This window comes from Epargyreus clarus, unplaced genomic scaffold (assembly GCF_041222505.1).
Source record: "Epargyreus clarus isolate Ecla_fem2 unplaced genomic scaffold, WU_Ecla_fem_2.2 ptg000015l, whole genome shotgun sequence".
NCBI lineage: Eukaryota > Metazoa > Arthropoda > Insecta > Lepidoptera > Hesperiidae > Epargyreus > Epargyreus clarus.
The window spans coordinates 3,875,294-3,895,818 of NW_027332223.1; the positions used below are offsets into that span (position 1 = coordinate 3,875,294).

The 20,525-nt window shown below is 34.8% G+C and overlaps 2 protein-coding genes across 6 annotated transcripts in view; one reads left to right on the forward strand and one right to left on the reverse strand.

Moving 5' to 3' along the window:
- The window catches only part of Lrch (Leucine-rich-repeats and calponin homology domain protein), a 62,714-nt gene extending 42,296 nt beyond the window's left edge, over window positions 1-20,418 (reverse strand). For all 5 annotated transcript variants that reach the window (XM_073081169.1, XM_073081168.1, XM_073081166.1 and 2 more), the window contains exon 1: window positions 20,194-20,418. In XM_073081169.1, coding sequence (XP_072937270.1) covers window positions 20,194-20,383 — 190 coding nt within the window. In that variant the 5' untranslated portion in view covers window positions 20,384-20,418. The remainder of the gene's footprint in view (window positions 1-20,193) is intronic.
- On the forward strand, window positions 3,616-5,507 carry LOC140748122 (cAMP-dependent protein kinase catalytic subunit 1). Its single transcript, XM_073080856.1, has one exon. The coding sequence runs from the start codon at window positions 4,165-4,167 to the stop codon at window positions 5,275-5,277; it is 1,113 nt and encodes a 370-aa protein (XP_072936957.1). The 5' UTR covers window positions 3,616-4,164; the 3' UTR covers window positions 5,278-5,507.
- Window positions 20,419-20,525: the final 107 nt, after the last annotated feature.

A 20,525-nucleotide genomic window follows, 5' to 3' on the forward strand; every position in this document is an offset into this window, starting at 1 on the left:
TATTCCTGTTTACATTGCTTTCTAGATGGCTGGTTGTCTGTGGGCAAATGTTGATTCACGCGTCAGAAGATAAGATAGCGGTAAAATATGTTCAAAGATTCATTAGTAAAATCTATTTCGGGAATTCACACTACACACTTCAGTTGATTAGCTATATAGGCACCATATATCAAGCATATGTAAAATGTCATGGGAAAACACTGTTCTAACAATGTTCACTACGGTTCGTTGCTTCACAGTCCTTTGTGTTTTCGTTCCATATTTCTCAACTCTGCACATTATCAATTCATAGACATCAGAAAGGTCAATCCCGAATAGAACAGCCATCTAAAATGTATCCCATTCATCGACTCAAACTCACTTATATTCAAGTAGTGCTAATACCATTTCCATTGAATATTCGATTACAATAAAAAATAAACAGCGCAGGCAGTTTGGGCCATTTGAAAACGAGTTCCTTGTCTAGTTTTTTATGATACGAAGAACGTCCTCGAAAAATAACCGTCACTAGCACGTGGCGCTAACGAGCCTATTTGTCGTCGTTACTCTACATATCCTTTCCGGCTTATTTAGCACTGCACAGAATTGTCGGAAACATAAAAATAATGTACGACATTCCATCGGTTTCGAGTAGGATTTAATGGTGTAGCATGTTTATCAACAACGCCCACAAGAACTCGAAAGTCGAAAGCATCAATAGAATTCCTTGCCGGACAGTAGTCAAGCCAAGACTGTGACATATTACTTTATAAGAGTGTTGGTTGTGTTGGTTAGTTTCTTAAAGCCGCCTTGAAGAATTGGAAAATGTTGGCAGATCTGATATAAGTAAATCTGCCTTGTCACACACTTCAAGACAACACAGACACTATGGAGCGTGGTGACATCGGAATTAATATCTAAACTATCACCTCTACGAGTTAAGTTGAAGCTTGAGGCTATGTATCTGTGACATTAGATCAATGCGCCAAGCTGGTGACGTGCCAAGTCGAATACGACAAGCGATGCGGACTGCGGGCCTCCACAGCCTTGACCGGCAACCGCGTGTAGATCCCAATTTGGAACATATCGAACCGCTTTGAGAACTTCGACTATCCTTACGAACGGCGAATGAACTTTATTAGCTATTCTTTTCAATTTGATAGCGAACAATGAACGATCATTAATAGTTAGAGTGTGACCGAATTTAGCGACGAAAGAGTATGAATAAGTACTTTGTTCATCATTGAACCGTAACTCGTACGACCTATTTCACCGCACTCGGAAATGTCTGGCTGCATAGTTAGCCAAATTAGTACCTAATATAGTTTACGTGAACCACGTCGAATATGTCCAACATACATTTAGAATTCACGGTTCCTATGCGGAAATTGAATAAAAATTATTATCGCAATATGAACGCGCGATCTTATGGAACGGCAATAATAATATCCTATTATTGTTATCTAGGAGTATAAACTATGAACATTACGTACTATAAAATATTTCCTTACATGAAGTTAACCTTCTTTGCAGAATGAAGCGAGTAATTTAATATTTTACTTCCGTTACGATGTGGTCATTTAATATTAAAGTATTCAATGAAGTTATGCCTAAAATAAAAACTAAATACTACCGAAAAGCAAAAAAAATGTATAACGCTCCAATGCAAGCTTGTGAAACTATAATGGAAGCGCACATCGAATTCAATATCAACACATGCATTAGTGAAGAAATTAGGCCAAATAAACTGTCATAACAACTTTCAACAGACCATATCAAATAAACCGTTCAGTAGGGCACTCTTTGACATTAAACGATTAATATCAATAAGGATCAATTAGAAGTAAACCATGAAATCTATGAATAAACGATCAATTAATAAAGAACATCTTCATGTAAACATAATTGAATATTAGATTTGTATTCTATTTAAGATTCTTAAATTATACTGGATAATGAAATAGTAATGATCATAAAATCATACCAATAGATCAGTATATCTTATTTTTACGCAGATGAGGACTAATTATATATAAGAATGGCTATATAATTATTTCTGTCTCCCATAGCACTATAATATTGCACAATAGTAGGAAATTTGGACCTTTATAACTTGACCGGTTTCGCGACAATTGCAATTAGGGGGTGGGTAATAGCCAGACTTATCCCATTATAGGGGCACAGCTGCAAAAATACATCTGCAATGTGTAGAGCTAAACGTGCCTACAGGCTATTTTTAAAACGTCGAAAATAATAGTGCATTAAGCTTTCTTTATTTGTAGATTTATAGTTTTTGGAAAGCTGATATTTGTAAGAAACGAAATAAAACCTTAAGGTTTAAAATACAGAACAGACTTACAGAATACAAAAGATAGATAACTCAAGGAAGGACAAATACTACTACTAATCCATAAAGCTAAAATTAGTACGTCAATTGAAGTGATGTGTTCAACAGGACGACACACAACATCTGGCTCGAAGGATCAAATAATTCTAAGAATGTAACGCGCACACGTCACCGTTTAAAGTCGAACGAAGGTATCTTTTAACGGGCTTCAATATAATTAGGATACCATATGTTAGGAAACTGTATGAACGGTAGTAGTATGCATGTATATTATTGTAAAATTTTCTTTGTCTTAGAAAAAGTCTAGGCACTGCATAAAAACAATTGTTGACTTCATTCCGACCGTAGGTAGTGCAATAAAGAAATATGTCGGCACTTCCTTTTATATCATCTGCAGATGGTCGGAGTAATTTCATACGCGGGCTCATAAGTACATAGCTAAGTGGGCACATATAACTGTACTATACCGAACACCCATTACTACAAGTATTATGAGTAACAGTTTTATTTTGCTATTGTTGTCCTACTAATGTAACGATTACTATTCATTGGTTAACCGACACTACAGTTAGCGAGTCGATCCCATTTGGTATTTAGTCCGAATGACTTTTGACACTTATGATATCATCATTACAATCAGTACATGATAATTATGTCGGTATAAAAACGTTTTAAATATATGTGGACCACAAATAGAAATGACATGACATGTTTTTATCCGAAGAAAAACATAAAGTATGTCTATGTGCAGATCTGGTAGATACATAGAACCTCAACAAAGTCTTTGCCTATTCATGTTGCACTCAGACAAAAAGCTAATAAGGCTCGGATGCATATTAAGTTCCTTTTAAGGCCGTTGATCCCCCACAGAAGATTCAGTTTAAGGCAACAAGCAAAAGCAGTAAAGTATATTTTTTAAATAAAATTCACTAAAACAAAATATAGCTTATACCGTAGATATTAAAATCATTTAACTCAATATATTAATAATATTCAATGTTTATGACAGAAACATCCATTTTAAATACGATGTAGTGCTTTTAATTACATTAAACGCAATAAGGAACAGCTTTATGGCTCAAAATTGCTTTGGAAACAACAATTCATATAGGTCACCGTAAAATGATAAAGTCAGCAATTAAATGGCTCTTTGTAATAAATAGTTAAACTTAATTAGCATAATATTTTGATTGATAAATATAATTATTACATCTACCTTAAATCTGATTTTATAAATACAAAAATATCTTAAAATCTTAATATACATCTGATAGTTCTGATACGCACTGACGAAAACAATACATTTTAGCTTGGCTGCAAACAAGCTCAAAGTTAGTCATAAATATTAAAGATCTAGTCACGAATATTACAGTAACAAGCCAATAAGTTATTTATGAAGTTCTGACATTTAGTGATGATATAGTGAAGTTTAATAATAGGCTGTTAAAGTTTCAGCTAAACTGTGCACCCCCATATTATAATACCGTACGAGAAAGTTTCGGGAATCGCACCACGTGCCGTCTGATCAATATGCCAGTCGGGACGGCTACCACCCGGCGGGGTATTGCATGTCACCCCTAAACACAGCTGATTCCACCACCCTCCCACTCGTACCGTTCGTTCACCCTTCACCCCGCGCTCTCGTATCCCTCGCACTTTCGATCTCGGCGAAAATATTTGCAACGGAATTCAACAATCCCCTTGCAAACGGTAAAATAAAATCTTAATTTCGCGCTTATGTTGACGATTTGCCTTTCAGCATTACGTTCTATTAGGCTGAGAATCCAGTTGGCTACGATCCAAATTGTGCGGGTCAACGTGTCAAAGAAATATACATAATGTACTCGCGAAAAAGTTATGTTCCATCTAAAGATTTGTCTTATAAAGCTTCTACATCAACAGAAGTTCGTGACGGATATACGCAACAGCAACAACAACAGTATACAAAGTATTTGAAGCAACTAAAAGGTGAATTTGAAAATCGTTGGTGTAAGAAACCTACGTTTGATATGCAATTTACTGATTTAGAACGTGTTCGAACTCTAGGAACTGGTGCATTTGGTAGAGTAATTCTACTGAAACATACAAAAACTAACAAATATTACGCGATGAAAGTTTTGGAAAAAGAAAAAGTAATAAAAATGAAGCAGGTCGAGCATACGTTATATGAAAAACGTATTCTTGAAGCCACAAAATTTCCTTTTACCGTATCCATGGAATTTAGTTATAAAGACAACAGTTACCTTTATTTCGTTATGCCATTTGTACCAGGCGGGGAAATGTTCACACACCTTCGGCGTATGGGTAAATTTGAGGAGCCGCTTTCAAAATTTTATGCAAGCCAAGTGGTACTAGCCTTAGAATATTTGCACTTTTGCAATTTAGTATATAGAGATTTAAAACCTGAAAACATTTTAATCGACAAAAACGGTTACTTGAAAATAACAGATTTCGGTTTTTGTAAAGTCGTACAAGGCCGCACATGGACATTATGTGGTACTCCTGAGTATTTAGCACCAGAACTAATATTAAGCAAAGGATACGGATTTTCCGTTGACTGGTGGTCGTTCGGTGTCCTTTTATATGAAATGAATGCAGGATATCCTCCTTTCTACGGAAACGAGCCAATGAAGACGTATGAAAAGATCGTGGGTGGCAAGTACAGATGCCCGTCGAGTTTTAATACGGACCTTAGGGATTTAGTTCGAAATACGCTTCAAGTCGACATCAGTAAACGTTATGGTGTAATGAAGAACGGTGTAATGGACTTCAAGAATCACAAATGGTTCAAAGGTATCGAATGGGAGGCGATACTTAATTGTAAATCTCCTCCGCCTTTCATACCAAAATATAAACATCCAGGTGATACGGGTAATTTTGACCGGTATAACGAGGAGCCAATAGAGCCGTCGTCGTATTGCCGATTTCCATCGGAATTTGCGGATTTTTAGCTCGTTGTGTTACTTAAAACGTGTAAACATATGTAACGTTGGACGATGTGGGGTCCACAACAAATAAATTAATACATATTATTCCTGACAAGTTGGCGTATTTATTATAATGGTGCACATCCTATCCTCGAGCGTGAGTCGGGTCGTGATTGAGCACGCGTCGCGGGCCCCACGCGACATGCGCCGGAGCAACGCTGGGACTTAATGACGCGACACACACTATTTTTAGATTGTAATGTGGAATATAAAAGCCAATGCAATTCTAATGTTGTTTGGTTCTAAATCGTGATTGAAAACGCACGGTGCGTTATAGTGTCTTACAAAATGAATAATAAGTAACGAACGCACTGAACTACACTGGATTGTGGTTAGAAATATGATCATAATTATTTCTATCTGGAACAACGTGGTGTTCCAATTGACTAACTAACAATAAGGGTAACCCTTACTCAATCAGTTATCAGCAGTTAATCTCTAGATTTTTGTTTATACGTTCCAAATAACTATAGTACCGGCGAAAAGTAATGTTTATATCCCTTTAGTAGGTTTACAGTAACTCGTGTGAGAACTCTTGATCGTTTTCACTACTAAATAGCATATGTGCCACACATTCTTTAACTAGTCTAAATTCAATCGGGTACGTATGTGACCCGAATATGATTCGCGCTCGCCAAGATTAGCATGGGCAACGATCGCTTAGTATGTGTTTATTACGCCTCAGCTATTCGCTTGACGTAATAAAGGAAGAAGAAAATTTAAGTGCACAATATTTATTACGAATAGCTGGCATTATTTGGCACTCTCAAGAATATCTTCGAGCGAAGATCCAATACTATGTCGCTATGTTTGTATTTACGATCACAAACGTTCTCATACGATATAAAGTTCACGGATCATCTTTTAATGTAGTCTGTGAACAATCAACAATGTTAAAGACGAAGAAAATGTGTAACCAGTTTTGACAATTGAAATTGTCACTGTCATCTATTTTCGTGTTTGAAAAATTTAAAGAATGTAGTTTTTAGATCATTTACGAATGAAAAGATATTTCTCCGCACTTTTTCTTGGATTTCGCGTTTTTGCACCACTTAAATTACACCATGACAGCCATTGAATGGCTGACAGAATTGTCAACCGTTTAAGCCATTTAATGGCTTCCTTCAATTACAAGGCGGTGATATATCTATACTTATCTATGTCTAAAGCAAAGAAAACACTAAAATCTATCAATTATTATATTGCTTTTCGTCGGTTAAGTCGGTTGTGGCATAACATCATGTTTAACGACTTGTAATTGTTTTGTAATAGACAAATGTTTTGTTGCACAATCAATAATGGTAACATTGATTTCAAAATTATTATATTACTTTTCATGTCAAGAAATTTTATCAATACCGAGAAATTAGCAGTGCCGTTAGTATTTTTGTTACAATTACGTGATAATTTGATAGCATAAGTTAACATGATTGTTAAGATACAACTGCATTAAGAGCTAACACCAAAAATAACTGTAACTAACAACTATCTATGACAACACATATCCATATTAAGGCGTAGCTACTCTTTCCATACAAACATTGTTAATGCCAACGCAACGGTCTTATTGTTACCAGCCTTAACTGGCAATCATATTTATGATGTCAATAAGAACACCACATATAGACCACCAAAGAGGACAAGATTTCCATACATTAACATACAAAGGATTACACAGTAAAACCACTCTGGATTTCACGGAACATAGCAATTTTGGCAGAAATATTTCATCTTGATGTGTTATTAATACAGATATGTGAATTAGGTTGTGGTTGGACGCTATTCTCAAGAGGTATAATGACTTTAAACAATAGCGAGACTCCGGTCACAGAACTAAAGGGATGTACCTTGAAATTAACCAAGTGTAAAACAAAGCAAGCGTAGTTCCTTTCAGAGAACATTACACCCTGTTCGTACATGAAGCCAATTTAGTATAAACATAATATAGAGAACTCGTATAAAGTTAGCAATTGACATCATCCAATGATACAATACGGTCAAGGCATTCATCAAGGAAATATTCTTATCAGCTACGATTGGAATTACAATGTGTGTGAATACGTATCTTTGTACGTGTTGAATGAAATCTTAAATCTTGTTAATAATATGCCTACTTTAAAAGATACATTGTAGAAATATATCATCATCTTAATAGTAAATCTCATCTTCATAGATATTTAAAATTAACTAGAAACCAAACAATACGTCTATAAATGTTCGTTTTGTGTAAATGAAATTTGTAAATAAAATAAACACAGCGCGTCTAAGACAACTCAAGAAATACCTATACCTATTTTGCGGAGATGAAGTAGTCTGGAACAAAAATTGAATAGAGGGAGAGTTGAATGAAATAGGTTTGGGCAAGCGCCAAACTAATTACCAAAGTTCAAATTGAACTGAAACAACCGTTTCAAATTGTTATATTTTAGGTTATTTATTTATGGAGCCCTTCTGTCAGTTGTTTGTTTTTGAATCGCCGTACACGTTCAAATGAGATGAAATTGTTTACTTTCAAGACGCAACACTTATGTTGTTTATTTTTATGTGCCTAAAATAGAGGATCCAAGTTGATATCTATAATTTAAGCCTTTCTCCCAATGAAAACAGGAACTGCTGTAAAGGATATGTCATTGTCATGATGCTTTATGTTGAATTTGTTGCTTTTGATCAGTTTATCACCTTTGCGTGTTGCAATGGTTTCTGTTTGTGACTGCAATTCTTTATCGTCAACACTAAATCTGCTGTCTAGAATTAAGCGTAACTAGCCTGTAAAGTGTGGGCGTGCTTTATTTATGTTGAATAAATTGAGCAAGCGTTCTTAGAACAAATGACATTGTTACCTATGATAGTTGACCAAGAGCGCAATTCATTCACGGTCTTTACTTTAAATATATTAATGGAATAGATCATTCATGCCGGTTGTTGATCTATTTGTCCCCTCGCTGATGTACAAAACTTGTTTTACAGTACTTAAGTCGGTTGCGGCACAACATGATCTTTAACGACTTGTAATTGTTTTGTAATATACAGAGGTTTTGTTGCACAATCAATAATGGTAACACTGATATCAAAATTATTTTCAGAATTTTAAATTATTAGTAGAATAGAAATAACACTAATAATTGTCTATTTTGTATATTGTCTGAAAAGCAATCAGCAAAATCCAACAACGGAACAGTGAAAAGCACTCATGAGTACATTTTCAATATGTAAGCACAATTAAGGGTCGTAAAACAGATCCGTGGATCGCTCAAACGATAGCCGCGAACATAAAACACAATTACACGAGAACACAAGATCCATGCAAGCGAGCCGGCGCGCTCGACGAGCTATCAAACTATTGATAGACCACCGCTGAGATAGAAAGCTAGAGGGGTTAGTAGGGCTACCAGTCGGATTTATTGCTTTTGTCTTTAAGTGCTACGAATAATCCATTGAGCATTGGAAGTGGAGATCTTATTTGAGATCGCAAATACAAAATACTGTGGCATACTTCGGTTGAAATGCTAAGAATGCACACAAGTACCTTAAAATAAATCAAGACAAGGTAAAAAAAAACATTGAGGATAAAAATTACGGATGAGTAAATGTAGTAAATTTCCTATCCATAAGTTAAAAAGATAAACGTTTCACTATACACAGCGGAACAATAACGACCCAATTTGTCTGAGTACATGAAATGTCACAACGCCTTACAAACGGATATCTGAAGACTTATTACATCAGGTTTATCTTCTTGTAGAAATAAACTTACAATACGTAACTACCACCTAAAAAAAAAAGAATATAATCGAGTAACTTTGCACGAAGTAGAAAATGTCTTCAAGGTTTTGAAAGAAACATTAATGCCAGCTTAATCTCTCTAAAAGCACGCCAGCGGCCCTATTTAGAGACGTTAAGTGTAACAGTTAACACGAGCAATATGGGTCAGCGACGCTGCAAAGGCAGTTGTCGATGCAAGGGCGAGATGAGAGGGACTACAAAAATAGGGTCAACGCTGATATTGATCTAGGTCCCCCTGATTAGTGAAGCTAGAATTCTGTAGCCATTTTGAAACAATAATAAAACAGTTTCGAGGTTAAAATAACCGAATAACGAAGTTCTTATCATTCAGAAACAAAACTTATAAAACATAGGAATATATCCACCACTATCAAGGTTATGCAGAATATATCCATACTCCTGTAGTAATACTGTCAAATTCTAAGAGAACTATCAATACTGCAAAACTAATAGAAATACTACTTCATAAATAGAACTTGGATCTTGCCGTACAAGATGTATCTGTGTTTCAACAAGGATGCTTACTCAAGACCACATCAGAGCAAACACAATGATTCTTTCTCAAATGTAAATCGACCGTTAAAGTAATGCGCATGTCGATCTTGATGCACTCACGCCTGCAGATTCATTGGGAGGAGCTAATTTAATATTCTTAATCGAGTCAATGCACTTCTCACGATGCGATGTGAGACTATGTATGTGCAAGCTACCAACCTAAACGGTATGAATCTGAATAGATCGTTAAAGTTTTTGTTTCGCTAGCAAGTTAATTATAAGAGCAAAACAGCACTTTGTTATTTATCCAGGTCTTACTTTACAAAATCTTGTAACGAAGAAAATCTCGTAACTTTGACTATCTAAGCGTAATTGTTTTATTTCAATCACCATTTACATTTTTTTCGATTATAATTCGTAGTTTCTCCTAACATATTCCTAAATAGACAGCCAATTTTTCTTGTAAAGGGTCTATACGTATGTAAATTATAGAGGACATGGCGAGACATCCCCGGCGTGGAGGAAGCTCGATACCACCTGCATACTAATTTATTACAATACTCAGTTTATGCGGTCGAGTATAGTGGCACTTGACTTCTTTCGCCAGTAAAGGGTCCTGGGTGTTTAGTTTCATTGGTTGGGTTATAGCTATCAGTATTCTCAGAAGCATAACCACGTATGAGGGTCGAATAAGAATGACGCGCACATCCATTGGCAAGCAAACCTCGCCAAAAGTATGGAGGCATGCAGCATTTATGTAGTAACGCGTAACCAAATTAGATTCATGAGTATCTATTCTGGCGTTCATTTGATTAACGGCTGTTACCCTTTTGGAAGGATTTTAGAGCCATCAGCCGTATCTAAACCAGCAGAGCGGTCACGTGGAAATTTAAAGGGTTTAATTTAGACGCTCGTCGGGCTCACGACTTTATCAAAAATATCTGAGTTTATTTGTGCTACCATATTGTGATGTTTTATTCAAAGGATCCTCTCGGGAAGTCCCGTGGTCTAATATATAATTTCGAGCTTCCGATAGACCGTTGTGATGAGTTGGACATTTATAATGCACACTCACTAAATATTGAGGGCTATTGGGGTCTGGAACATCGCTCTTTACATATTTTTTAGAAAAATTCAAATTAACATGAATTTAAAAAACTTAAGAGCCGATTTAGAGTAGTTCATTATCGCGTTTCAAGTGTTGCCAGGTGTAAAATAGATCAGTTTATGTTGTATACAATTTAAGCTATCACTAATAAACAGTATTTATTCTATGTAAGCAATAACTAGTAAAAGTAGAATTAAAGTGATAGAATAGAAAATTTTTCACATAATTACAAAATTTTGCTTACAATTTTGTTATGCTGTTTCAAAACAGTTTTATTTTTGGAGCTATACAAAAACGATACGGATCCATATCCCGTTTGTTTACTAGTTTTTCTAGCACCCACCCATTATCCGCCCACAAAAACGGGTTCTGTGTGTAGCAGGTTATACATTATGCCAACTTGTCACTGCGTAAGGGAACGTTTTTAAAAGCACTTCTCCCTTCCACAGGACTGTTAGCGCCACTCATCCTCACAACAGGTTTGCGTCCTTTAGTTAACGATCACCAACGATCGAAAGCTTTCCCTTTCTGTATTCTAAGGGCGTAGGGTCGAATATTACAGTAGTTAGTACTGCAGCTGTTGTATCGTTTTGGGATGCTATGTTCCGCGCGTAGTCAAGTTGAGAGGATTTTCCGCTTGAGACATAAGGTTATTAAAAGGTTCGAATATTACAAATGTGTATTCGCAATTACTTGTTATTTGGTCAATTATGTTCTTTTATTTTTTTACCAGACTACGCTAGAAGGAGGTAAATCTTTTTCAAGAGTGTCTTTATATTATTATGTATGAATAGGTAATATGCATATGCATTGATGTTTGGCACGCTCTACAGCCCAAACGACTTTATGGATCTTAACATATGAGTTTTCGTTCGATTCGTCTCAAACTGTGGGCGGCTGTTAATAAAACATCTCTGTTTTATGTTCGGAGATATTTTTTACTAAACTTTTTGAACACCAAATGCAAACTAGTGTTACTTCCATTATAATCTTACCCTAGAGGCTCAGTAATATAATCTAAACAAAATTTGTCACAATTCACAAGGTTTATACTTTTCCGAAAATAATTTGAAGTAATATCACTATATCCATCAACGCGGGTCCAATCATTGGCAAATTAGCACCGATAGCAGTAGGTCAAAGCAAGATACAGGTAGCGAGCGAGTTATTCAATGTAGTATTCGTATTGATTAAAGCGAGGCAAAGTTGTGTTATGATCGCCCCCCGTATCCGGAGTCTCGCCCGACCGCTCATGCACCTGTCGCCATCGCACTGTATACAGTATACTTTTGTATCTGTAGTATAGTGTTTTGTATAAAAGTATAGTAAGCTTTTGTGTTGTTGCGAGGCGCGACTGAACAGCCGTGCGAAGTTCATGCACTCCGTAATGACTGTTTTATCTTTTATCAATGCGTCTTTGTTAAGAGCCCCAGGCTTAATAAGCTTGGAAGCTGAAATTATTGCGTGTGATTATTGTGACCAAATTGCTAAGTTAATTTGTTCTTCGTATAAAGATATAAATTGATAAAGTGATGCAGGTATTACCTACTATACCTGCTGGTACTATGCTACTGCATTGACGGAGGCTACTAAAAGAGGTCTTAAAGTGCTAGCTTCTATTAAAATTTGGTAATATTTTTTTTACTATATACAAGTTAATCACAAATATTTAATTCCACTCTTAATGAAGTTCCAGAATGTTTAACTTCAGTTCTTCAGTAGTAATTAATTTGTACCTAATCATTTTATTTAATTCAACATGATAAACCCAAACGCCAAATCTATGGACGCCAAATTTTGATTCACGAATATAGCAATCATTTCGAAATTTGCAATAGACTAGATTTGACTTGAAGGTAACAGGTGTATAATTGGCAACAGATACAAATTTATTAGCTCGTTTTGTTTATACAGTTTCTTGCTGTAACTACCTATCAATTTTCCTAGATTGAAAGTCTAGATTGGTTGATAACACCGTAGGGATAATGGTTGACTTCAACAACCACATTATGCGTAATTTAGCTTTCATGAACGTTTCCAAACGAATGGTAGACCCCAATGATTTCTCTTTTGTGTTATTTTCCGGTTGGTGTATACAATTCACTGTATTTATGACCACATTATTCTATTAAAGTGTGCCTATTGTGATATCCACTAGGTACATACTCATAAATATTCTTAGAAGTTTATCAAGAGTAAGCCATTAAATATGTAGTGACGACATGACTGTTTTACCTTATATACAATTATTTACTGTATAAAACACCTATACAAGTTAATGTGCACAAGTTAAGTAAAGAGTCGGTTTATTTAATAATTACTACCTATCCCTAAAACTAATTATAGAAATAGCATATTCAAAAATATACACAGTGCAATTTATAACAAATTTACACATATCTTAAAAATTGCCCCATTTCCCATTTCATTTTTCTGTCATTATATCAGGAGAACATGAATAGAATCCTTTTGAGACTAAACAACTCTTAAATGAGACAAACGTCGTTGACGAATGATGCAACTTTATTTTTGGCTCAGCGTGGTTAATGGTTAGTTCCATCTTACAGTTATGTAAGAAATGTTTTGTATTAATTTCCTATTATTTTTATCCTCCTTCGGATGGTAATGTTTTTCGAGCCTATGTACGTATTCTTTGGAAATTTTTAACAGATTGTTATTTATATCATTATTACCTATAAATTATGTTTATACAATATATTGTACTTCCGCAAATAGTCTAATACGCACTATGAGAGCGTTTGCATGTAAATACAAATATATAAAGTAAATATAATGTTTTAAGTACTTATCTGTTTATGATTTAAAAATAACTGCCATTCTCATGAATTATTCCAGTAATATTAAAAATAAGTTGTCTTTTTTCCTATCTGTCACTGACGGCACGAATAATCTTGCAAATGTCTAAACCTATTTGAACGGAACGTAACGCTTGCTGGAATCTAGTTAACAGTGAGTGACATAAATAACATTTCAGCCTAAAAACATAACAAATAATTTCGACATTTATATAAAAAATAAAAAGAGTCGCCCACTATTTTCACAAAGAGGAATACCAATCAGGCGAATATATTATGAATACAAAAATAACTACTGTACTGGTACAGTCAGCAAAACAATCGTTTATAAGTACATAAAAAAGAGCTGCGCGCGGATTCACAAAAAAAGAAATTCCAATCAGGCGAATATATTATGAACACATAAATAGCCACTGTATTGGTACAGTCAGCTCAACAATCGCTTATGACTCTTATTGCCGCTCGCATTAGGCGAAAATTGTTCTATTATTCCGTAGCTGATTGCTTGCGAGATGAGATTAAGTAAATCACGATATCCACAAGAAATTGACCGTGTTTGCAGATCTAGAAATCGAGATAAAATTACTTTCACCTCGCTTCACACGAAAGATTGGAAATCGAATTATCGAGTAATATGCGAGTATCGAGATGTATGAATTCTAAAATCGATTTCTAATATGCCTCTAGCAATATATGGATAAGATAAAAGAGTCGCCAATATACATGTAATTTTACGTAGAGCGAAAATAAAATATAAACTTAATTTAATGCAAATGGAAATACACAATTCTGTTGTAAAGAATAAATTTAAATATTTCAGAGTTCAACTATAAAAAGTGACTCTCCAGTCTTAATTACACGCTAGGATTCTCCGTGCAATAGGTGTCATGGACACAAAGACAAACACCCAGACCCAGAACAGGAATATTAATAATCATGTCTGGTTATGGCGATATCCCGCCTCTTCGATGATCTACAACTCAACATAAACGGTACATCTTCAAAATAAATTCTACCACCGTTTATAAATCATCATTCTCATCACTCATCGATGACTTCGCCCCAGTTAGCAAGTACAAGAGCTCGCAAGGTTGTTTAAACCCTCTTAAAGAAATACTATCCACTTGAACTACAACATAAGGTTACTGTCAGCACACTTTATCTTGTAACTGTCAGTTGAAACATTAATAGAGAGACGTGTAGCAGATATGGTATAGTATGAAGATGTTAATTGTACGTACTCGTATCTTCCCTAGAACTTACAATTTTATCCTTTTGACATAATAAGTAACTACATTCGCCGATAGTTTAATTGAACTAATGGACGAGGGTAGTTTAAAACTTTGAAGTTGATGGATCGTACAACTGGTATGTTACTTAGATGATTCTGTCAATAGTCATGTTGATATTCAAATGTTGATATACTAAATATGGCGTAATAAATAGTGTCCCATTAGTGTCACTACAATGAAGTATTTTGGTATAATTAATAGCTCACAGTTACCGCGTGATGGTAAGAGGCCACTGACAAACACCTTAGGTCGGCCAGAGATTCGTAATTGACAACCGGTCCGCCATTGGCAAAAATCTAACTGATTAGGATTCAATATCATTTTGGTGTTAGTTAAAACGTCAAGGAGATGTAATCCACACTGACAAAAAGTCAATATAGACCAGAAACACATTTCTAGTGGTTATCTTAAGCTTAGAAGCTCGCATTCGTTATAAACATTATATCTGCCATATCTTACACAAACTTGTACTTCCAGAGTATTAATATGCTATCTGTTCAGTATAAAGATGTCAGTTGCGGATTGGACTATCAACCAGTCCTTCAACAATTTTATCCTTCGGGGATAGGGCTAATTGCAAAATTATTCGCAGATACTTTAATTGGATCGCTAATTGGCAATAGTGAATGTACGGATTGGACTGGCTAGTTTAGATTTTATTTTATGTTTGAAATGATTTTTTGCATCTATATTCACTTTACAAGATTAACATACAAAGGTCTTATGGTATTTAAATGACAATACCACCCGTTATCTATCCAACATTGTGTCAAGCAAGATCGACTTTTGACGATCTGACAACTTTGATCTTTGGTAGGTAAAATAGGATTGACTATTAATAACAAGCGTTACTCAATGTAGATTAATGTATATAGTCATGGAGCATTCCGGATTTAAATGTAATTACTAATTAATTAAGCGTCCAACGATTGACCGCTCCCTACGTTTATGGTCAGCATTTTAGCTGTTACGAAGGTCAGATGATAATCACTTTGCGAATGAACAGTTGGTAGGCGGTTGTTCATGTGAAAGTTGGGTCAAAGTCAACTAAATTATGGGCCACGTTTGACAATTGTGTACGGGTTTTACGATATATTCTTTGCAAGTTTGACTGGCAGAATAATCAAGACTTTCTTTTTGTGAAATATTTAAATTCCCTTCTCTCATTACGTATGGAAATAGCGTTTAAATATAAAAAACTTTAAGTAAAACCCAGCATTACTTATTGCTTAAAAATGAAAATCATATTAAGGATGCAAGTGAGCAGAGCCGCGCGTGGAAGCTCGTATGTAATAAAATATTGAAGTGCTTTGTTGAGTACGTTTGCTTTTCCAAAACTGCCCGTTCATATCCATTTTTATCCGTTTCCACATTGCAATTCCATTTAGTCTAATTGCACGACCCTAGCAATTTCATTTTTAGACTCGGTACCTCCCTACTATTTACTCTCGGCTTAAATGAAATCGATTTCATGCTCCACTGATATTGCTAAATGTATTATGATTCAAAATTTAAAGTCAGTATCTACGACGCTTTGTAGCAAAAAAGTTAAATTTAGTAAAACATATTATGACTTTAGTGAAACGTAACTAAGCAAAATCTATTGAGAGCAAAAGAGATATCTCTTTATCTCATATCTCTTATATGTGAGCGCTTAAAAATCTTTATAATCGGAAAGTTTGAAACATTATTTTCTGGAAATACCACGATGACATGAATCAAAAGTGAAATACAGTCCTTTGCATTGTAACTTATAAACTGAAAAGGAATTTCTGGATTATATCCAATCTTATCCAATAGATTGCTTAACTCACAGCCGGAGATAAATTAACAAAGACCAATCTATATCTACCTAAAGCTACTTTCAGAGGGAGAGATCTGAGGAATCGCCAAAGATGCCAACAAGCTACCTATCGATCGTGATATTGAAGAAAGCGCATTGCACCAATAAGTTTGCAAAGACACAAAAACTTCGCCTCGCAAAATACAAGCACGACAAAAGTGAGCATGATTGACGTAATATCTATACAGACAAATAAAAATAAGTCTGTTTCTCATTTTATAAAAACTTAATCTAGCTTCTAGCTTTCTAACCAAATACAATGTTCTTATTTGCACGACATCAAATATAAAACTGTATTTTACACTTTTGCTTATAAACACTGATTAGAAACTTGTACTGAGATTATCTAAGAAGTAGCGTATAAATATCGAAGCAGCGTAAAAAATTGTTTCAAAACTTGTAGTAGGTAAACAGACGTACCAACTTACTTATTTACTAATCATCAAGTGAGTATAAAAACGTGTTTTCATTTTGTACAAACGCCAAATTTATTGGTACACTCGTATCCCTGCTCTGCGATTTCGCCCCCTTGAGGGTACTCCTGAAAGACCCCGGCTACGACGCAAGGGTCATCTGTATTCGTATAAGCTTTTTAATAATACACACACATTTTGTTTTAAACGTTTTTATTCTCCTACATAGTAGTTCATACAAAATATAAAGCTATTAATGTTTGTAATGTTCTATCAAACAACATCAAAGATACGTATCTGGTATCTTGTGCAGAGATCTTATCGTCGTGTGAAATATCTATGATGTACTGACAAGGTTTTGATAAGGTAGTGTGTTTACTCTAATGAAAGTAATAGAAAATTCAGATTCATAACCACTATAGTTAAGTTACGTACCGTACGGTTATTTTACGAGAATAAACAATGCACCATTAATGTTGACGACGTTTTAAACTTAAAATTTCGTCTTACGTATGCGACAGAAAGTTCAACGTACTGAGTCATTAAAGTTTCATCAAAGTACAGAGAGTAATTTCACCGTATGTCTGTAGATTTCATGTAACATTAAAATGACTTGAGTAAAGTTACTTTGAGAGCAAAGTTCATACCTTACAATAACTACTTATTTCAAAGGATTATTTATTGAGAACGAAATATTTGTCTATGTAACAAAAGGAATTTAAGTCATAACCATCATTATTGGTCCAATAGGATTGAGTCCACAACTACACCTACATATTTTTATTTTGTAGAATCATGAATCGCGTATAGTTCCGCGGTTTGTGTAGATCGTAATCGTTCTACAAAGATAGCAACTTTATACGCAATTGGATGGGTGACGGCGAAATTTTGCACACGTTTTCATCTTCGTTGTGGAGACTGCTCCAGGACTCGGACAGTTAACTAATCTCATAAGGCATTACATTCCTAAGGGGCAGGAACACATCTGATTCTTATAAAGTGACTGGTTCAATTTGTCATACTTTAAAGTATTTATTTAGGTAGAATATGTTGCATTTCAAAATATCTTTTAAGTCCGTGATTATAAACGCGTACGCAGCTGCAGGTGGGCAGCTACTTACAAAATTTAAATGGTTTTAATAAGCACAAAGCCCATAAACCCAAAAAGGGCAAAACAGAAGCGCGCCGCGTTATTCCGATGTAAATAAAACAGTTTTAGAACAACGCCTTTATGGCGTCGGCGCCATAACGATAAAATATACCCGTTACGGCATTCTGAATAAAACTGCGATGGATTTTTGCCTAAAGCGTCAGTGAGCTCATCTGTATAAAGGCAACAATAGACGCCTGTTAGTAAAATGACCAAATTGTTGCCGTAAAAAATATTATAGCACCTCTAAGTAGGTTAAGTGCCTACTTGGTAAGATAACGAAGAATACTGGAAATATGAATGTGGCCCAGTGCATATGTTGATAATAATGTTTACCTAGTACAGTACTTCTGTACTTCTATTAGTCACGGTTGAACTTACTGACTAATGTATGATCTAGACCTTATGACAACGTAATGAAAAATGATTTGAGTATTCACAAATTGGAAACTGCTGACACAATGTAATAATTATTTTATATACAACTTTTACTCTTCTACAGCTTATCCACAAGTATCCGAGTTTTAGATTATCTTTATAATCACATGTTTTAAAGTTTTCTTTAAATTGCATCAGTCTTTGTGTGGTTGCAATAAGAAGCAACTGAACGATACAATATTTAAATACTTTCGTCTCTAATGAAGCCTATGTTCTCCACTAATCTTTAACGGTTGATGGTTGGAAATTTACATGGGAACAGAAAAGACGACAACAGTTTTTACTATTACTCATGTATTCCCCTAAATAATATATTTTCTGATAAAGAAATCAAGTCTACAGTCATTGTATATTACTAAACATCTTTAATAATAACAATAGGTAACCTTTGATTTGAAATCTGATCTCTACAATGTTTCCTTGACCTCACTTCCATCATACTCTATTTCAAAGAACGCCCAGTCAAACAAAGTAATGATTGGGCAATCCATTAGTTGTGTCAACACGGCCAGTTAACTTTATGATAGTGTCCCACCTATTGTAACTTTTGTATTGATTGCCACATCTCTGAATAAATAGTAAATGAGTTCTCACCAGGTGGTAGAAGTCTCTTTTCTACTCCTATTTCATGAATGAAACTATAGGAAGCTTATCTTAATAGCTTAATTGTCTTTTAATTACAATATTCTTAGTTAATTGACAATGGGATGGTTTAAAAGCCACATTGCCATGAAGTACCTTCTAAATAGGGAAGTAATAAAAGTGTTGAACTAAGGTATTTGTGTACTAATTTTTATGTCACCCTAAGGCACTCCACATACATATCTCAGAATACTTGCATATCTCATAGATTAGTAGTTGTAGTAAAAAAATGCACCCAATCATTTTTGAAAATATTTAAGCACATTTGCAATTACGTAGTATTGATATTATCTCAAGAGATATTACATTTTTGTAAAATAATAATAACCATTATTAAGTAAAGTAATTAAATATTCTTTTTTTTTTAATAGTTTCCTGAAACCTCTAGGTATAGATAAAATACAGTTTCACTACGTTCCGCATATTTCAATGACGTTATTTCTGTTGGTAGATAAGCAATTGTTAATTTTAGGGTACCTTCATCACACAATTTATTACACATCAACTAATAAGAATCCCCGAAATCGGAATGCCGGACAAAAAATAACAACGAAACGTATTACTTAACATAAGAAGTCGACAAAAAATAGGGCATGATAATATTATCTTTGCAAAAAGCAGTCACATAAAAAATAACGAGGTGTGATAAAAGCTTTTGGAACTGTTTATCGAGTTTAAGTTATCTGTACCGATCGATCTGTGTAATTGTAATCTAATCTGTATAGCCTACTATAGATAGATTCAAAGTCAACACGGAAAGCCGGTACGTAAACAAAAATAACACAAACTCTCTAGCGCACTCTGACACACTTACACGATAACATAAAACGCACCCAAAATAAAAATTTAAACATGTATTGCATATAAATGCACCCGGTTTTATTTATAAATCAGACTTACCAGCAACGACCGTATCACTCAAATCAAATTTCACTGGTTTCGGAAACTCGCGCAACTTTCGTCCGCTCAATTTTAATTCACCACTTAAATACGCATCTTCCAAAATTCTTTCCAAAGACTTCGTTAATTGACTATGGATATTATTGTGCCCGTTCATATTTACATTCGCACTTGGCCCCAACACGGCCATATTCTTTTGAACTAAAACGAAACTGACGAATTTTGTACACCTGTCTATGCTATAGACTGTAGTGTTGCCAATTTGCTATTTATATTTTTTTGGAAACTTGTCTATGAAAATGAAAATGTATCTTAATAAATAAAACAAGATA

Bases quoted from the DNA above. Each gene is read 5' to 3' on its own strand.
- LOC140748122 (XM_073080856.1), top strand. From the start codon at position 4,165: ATGTACTCGCGAAAAAGTTATGTTCCATCTAAAGATTTGTCTTATAAA.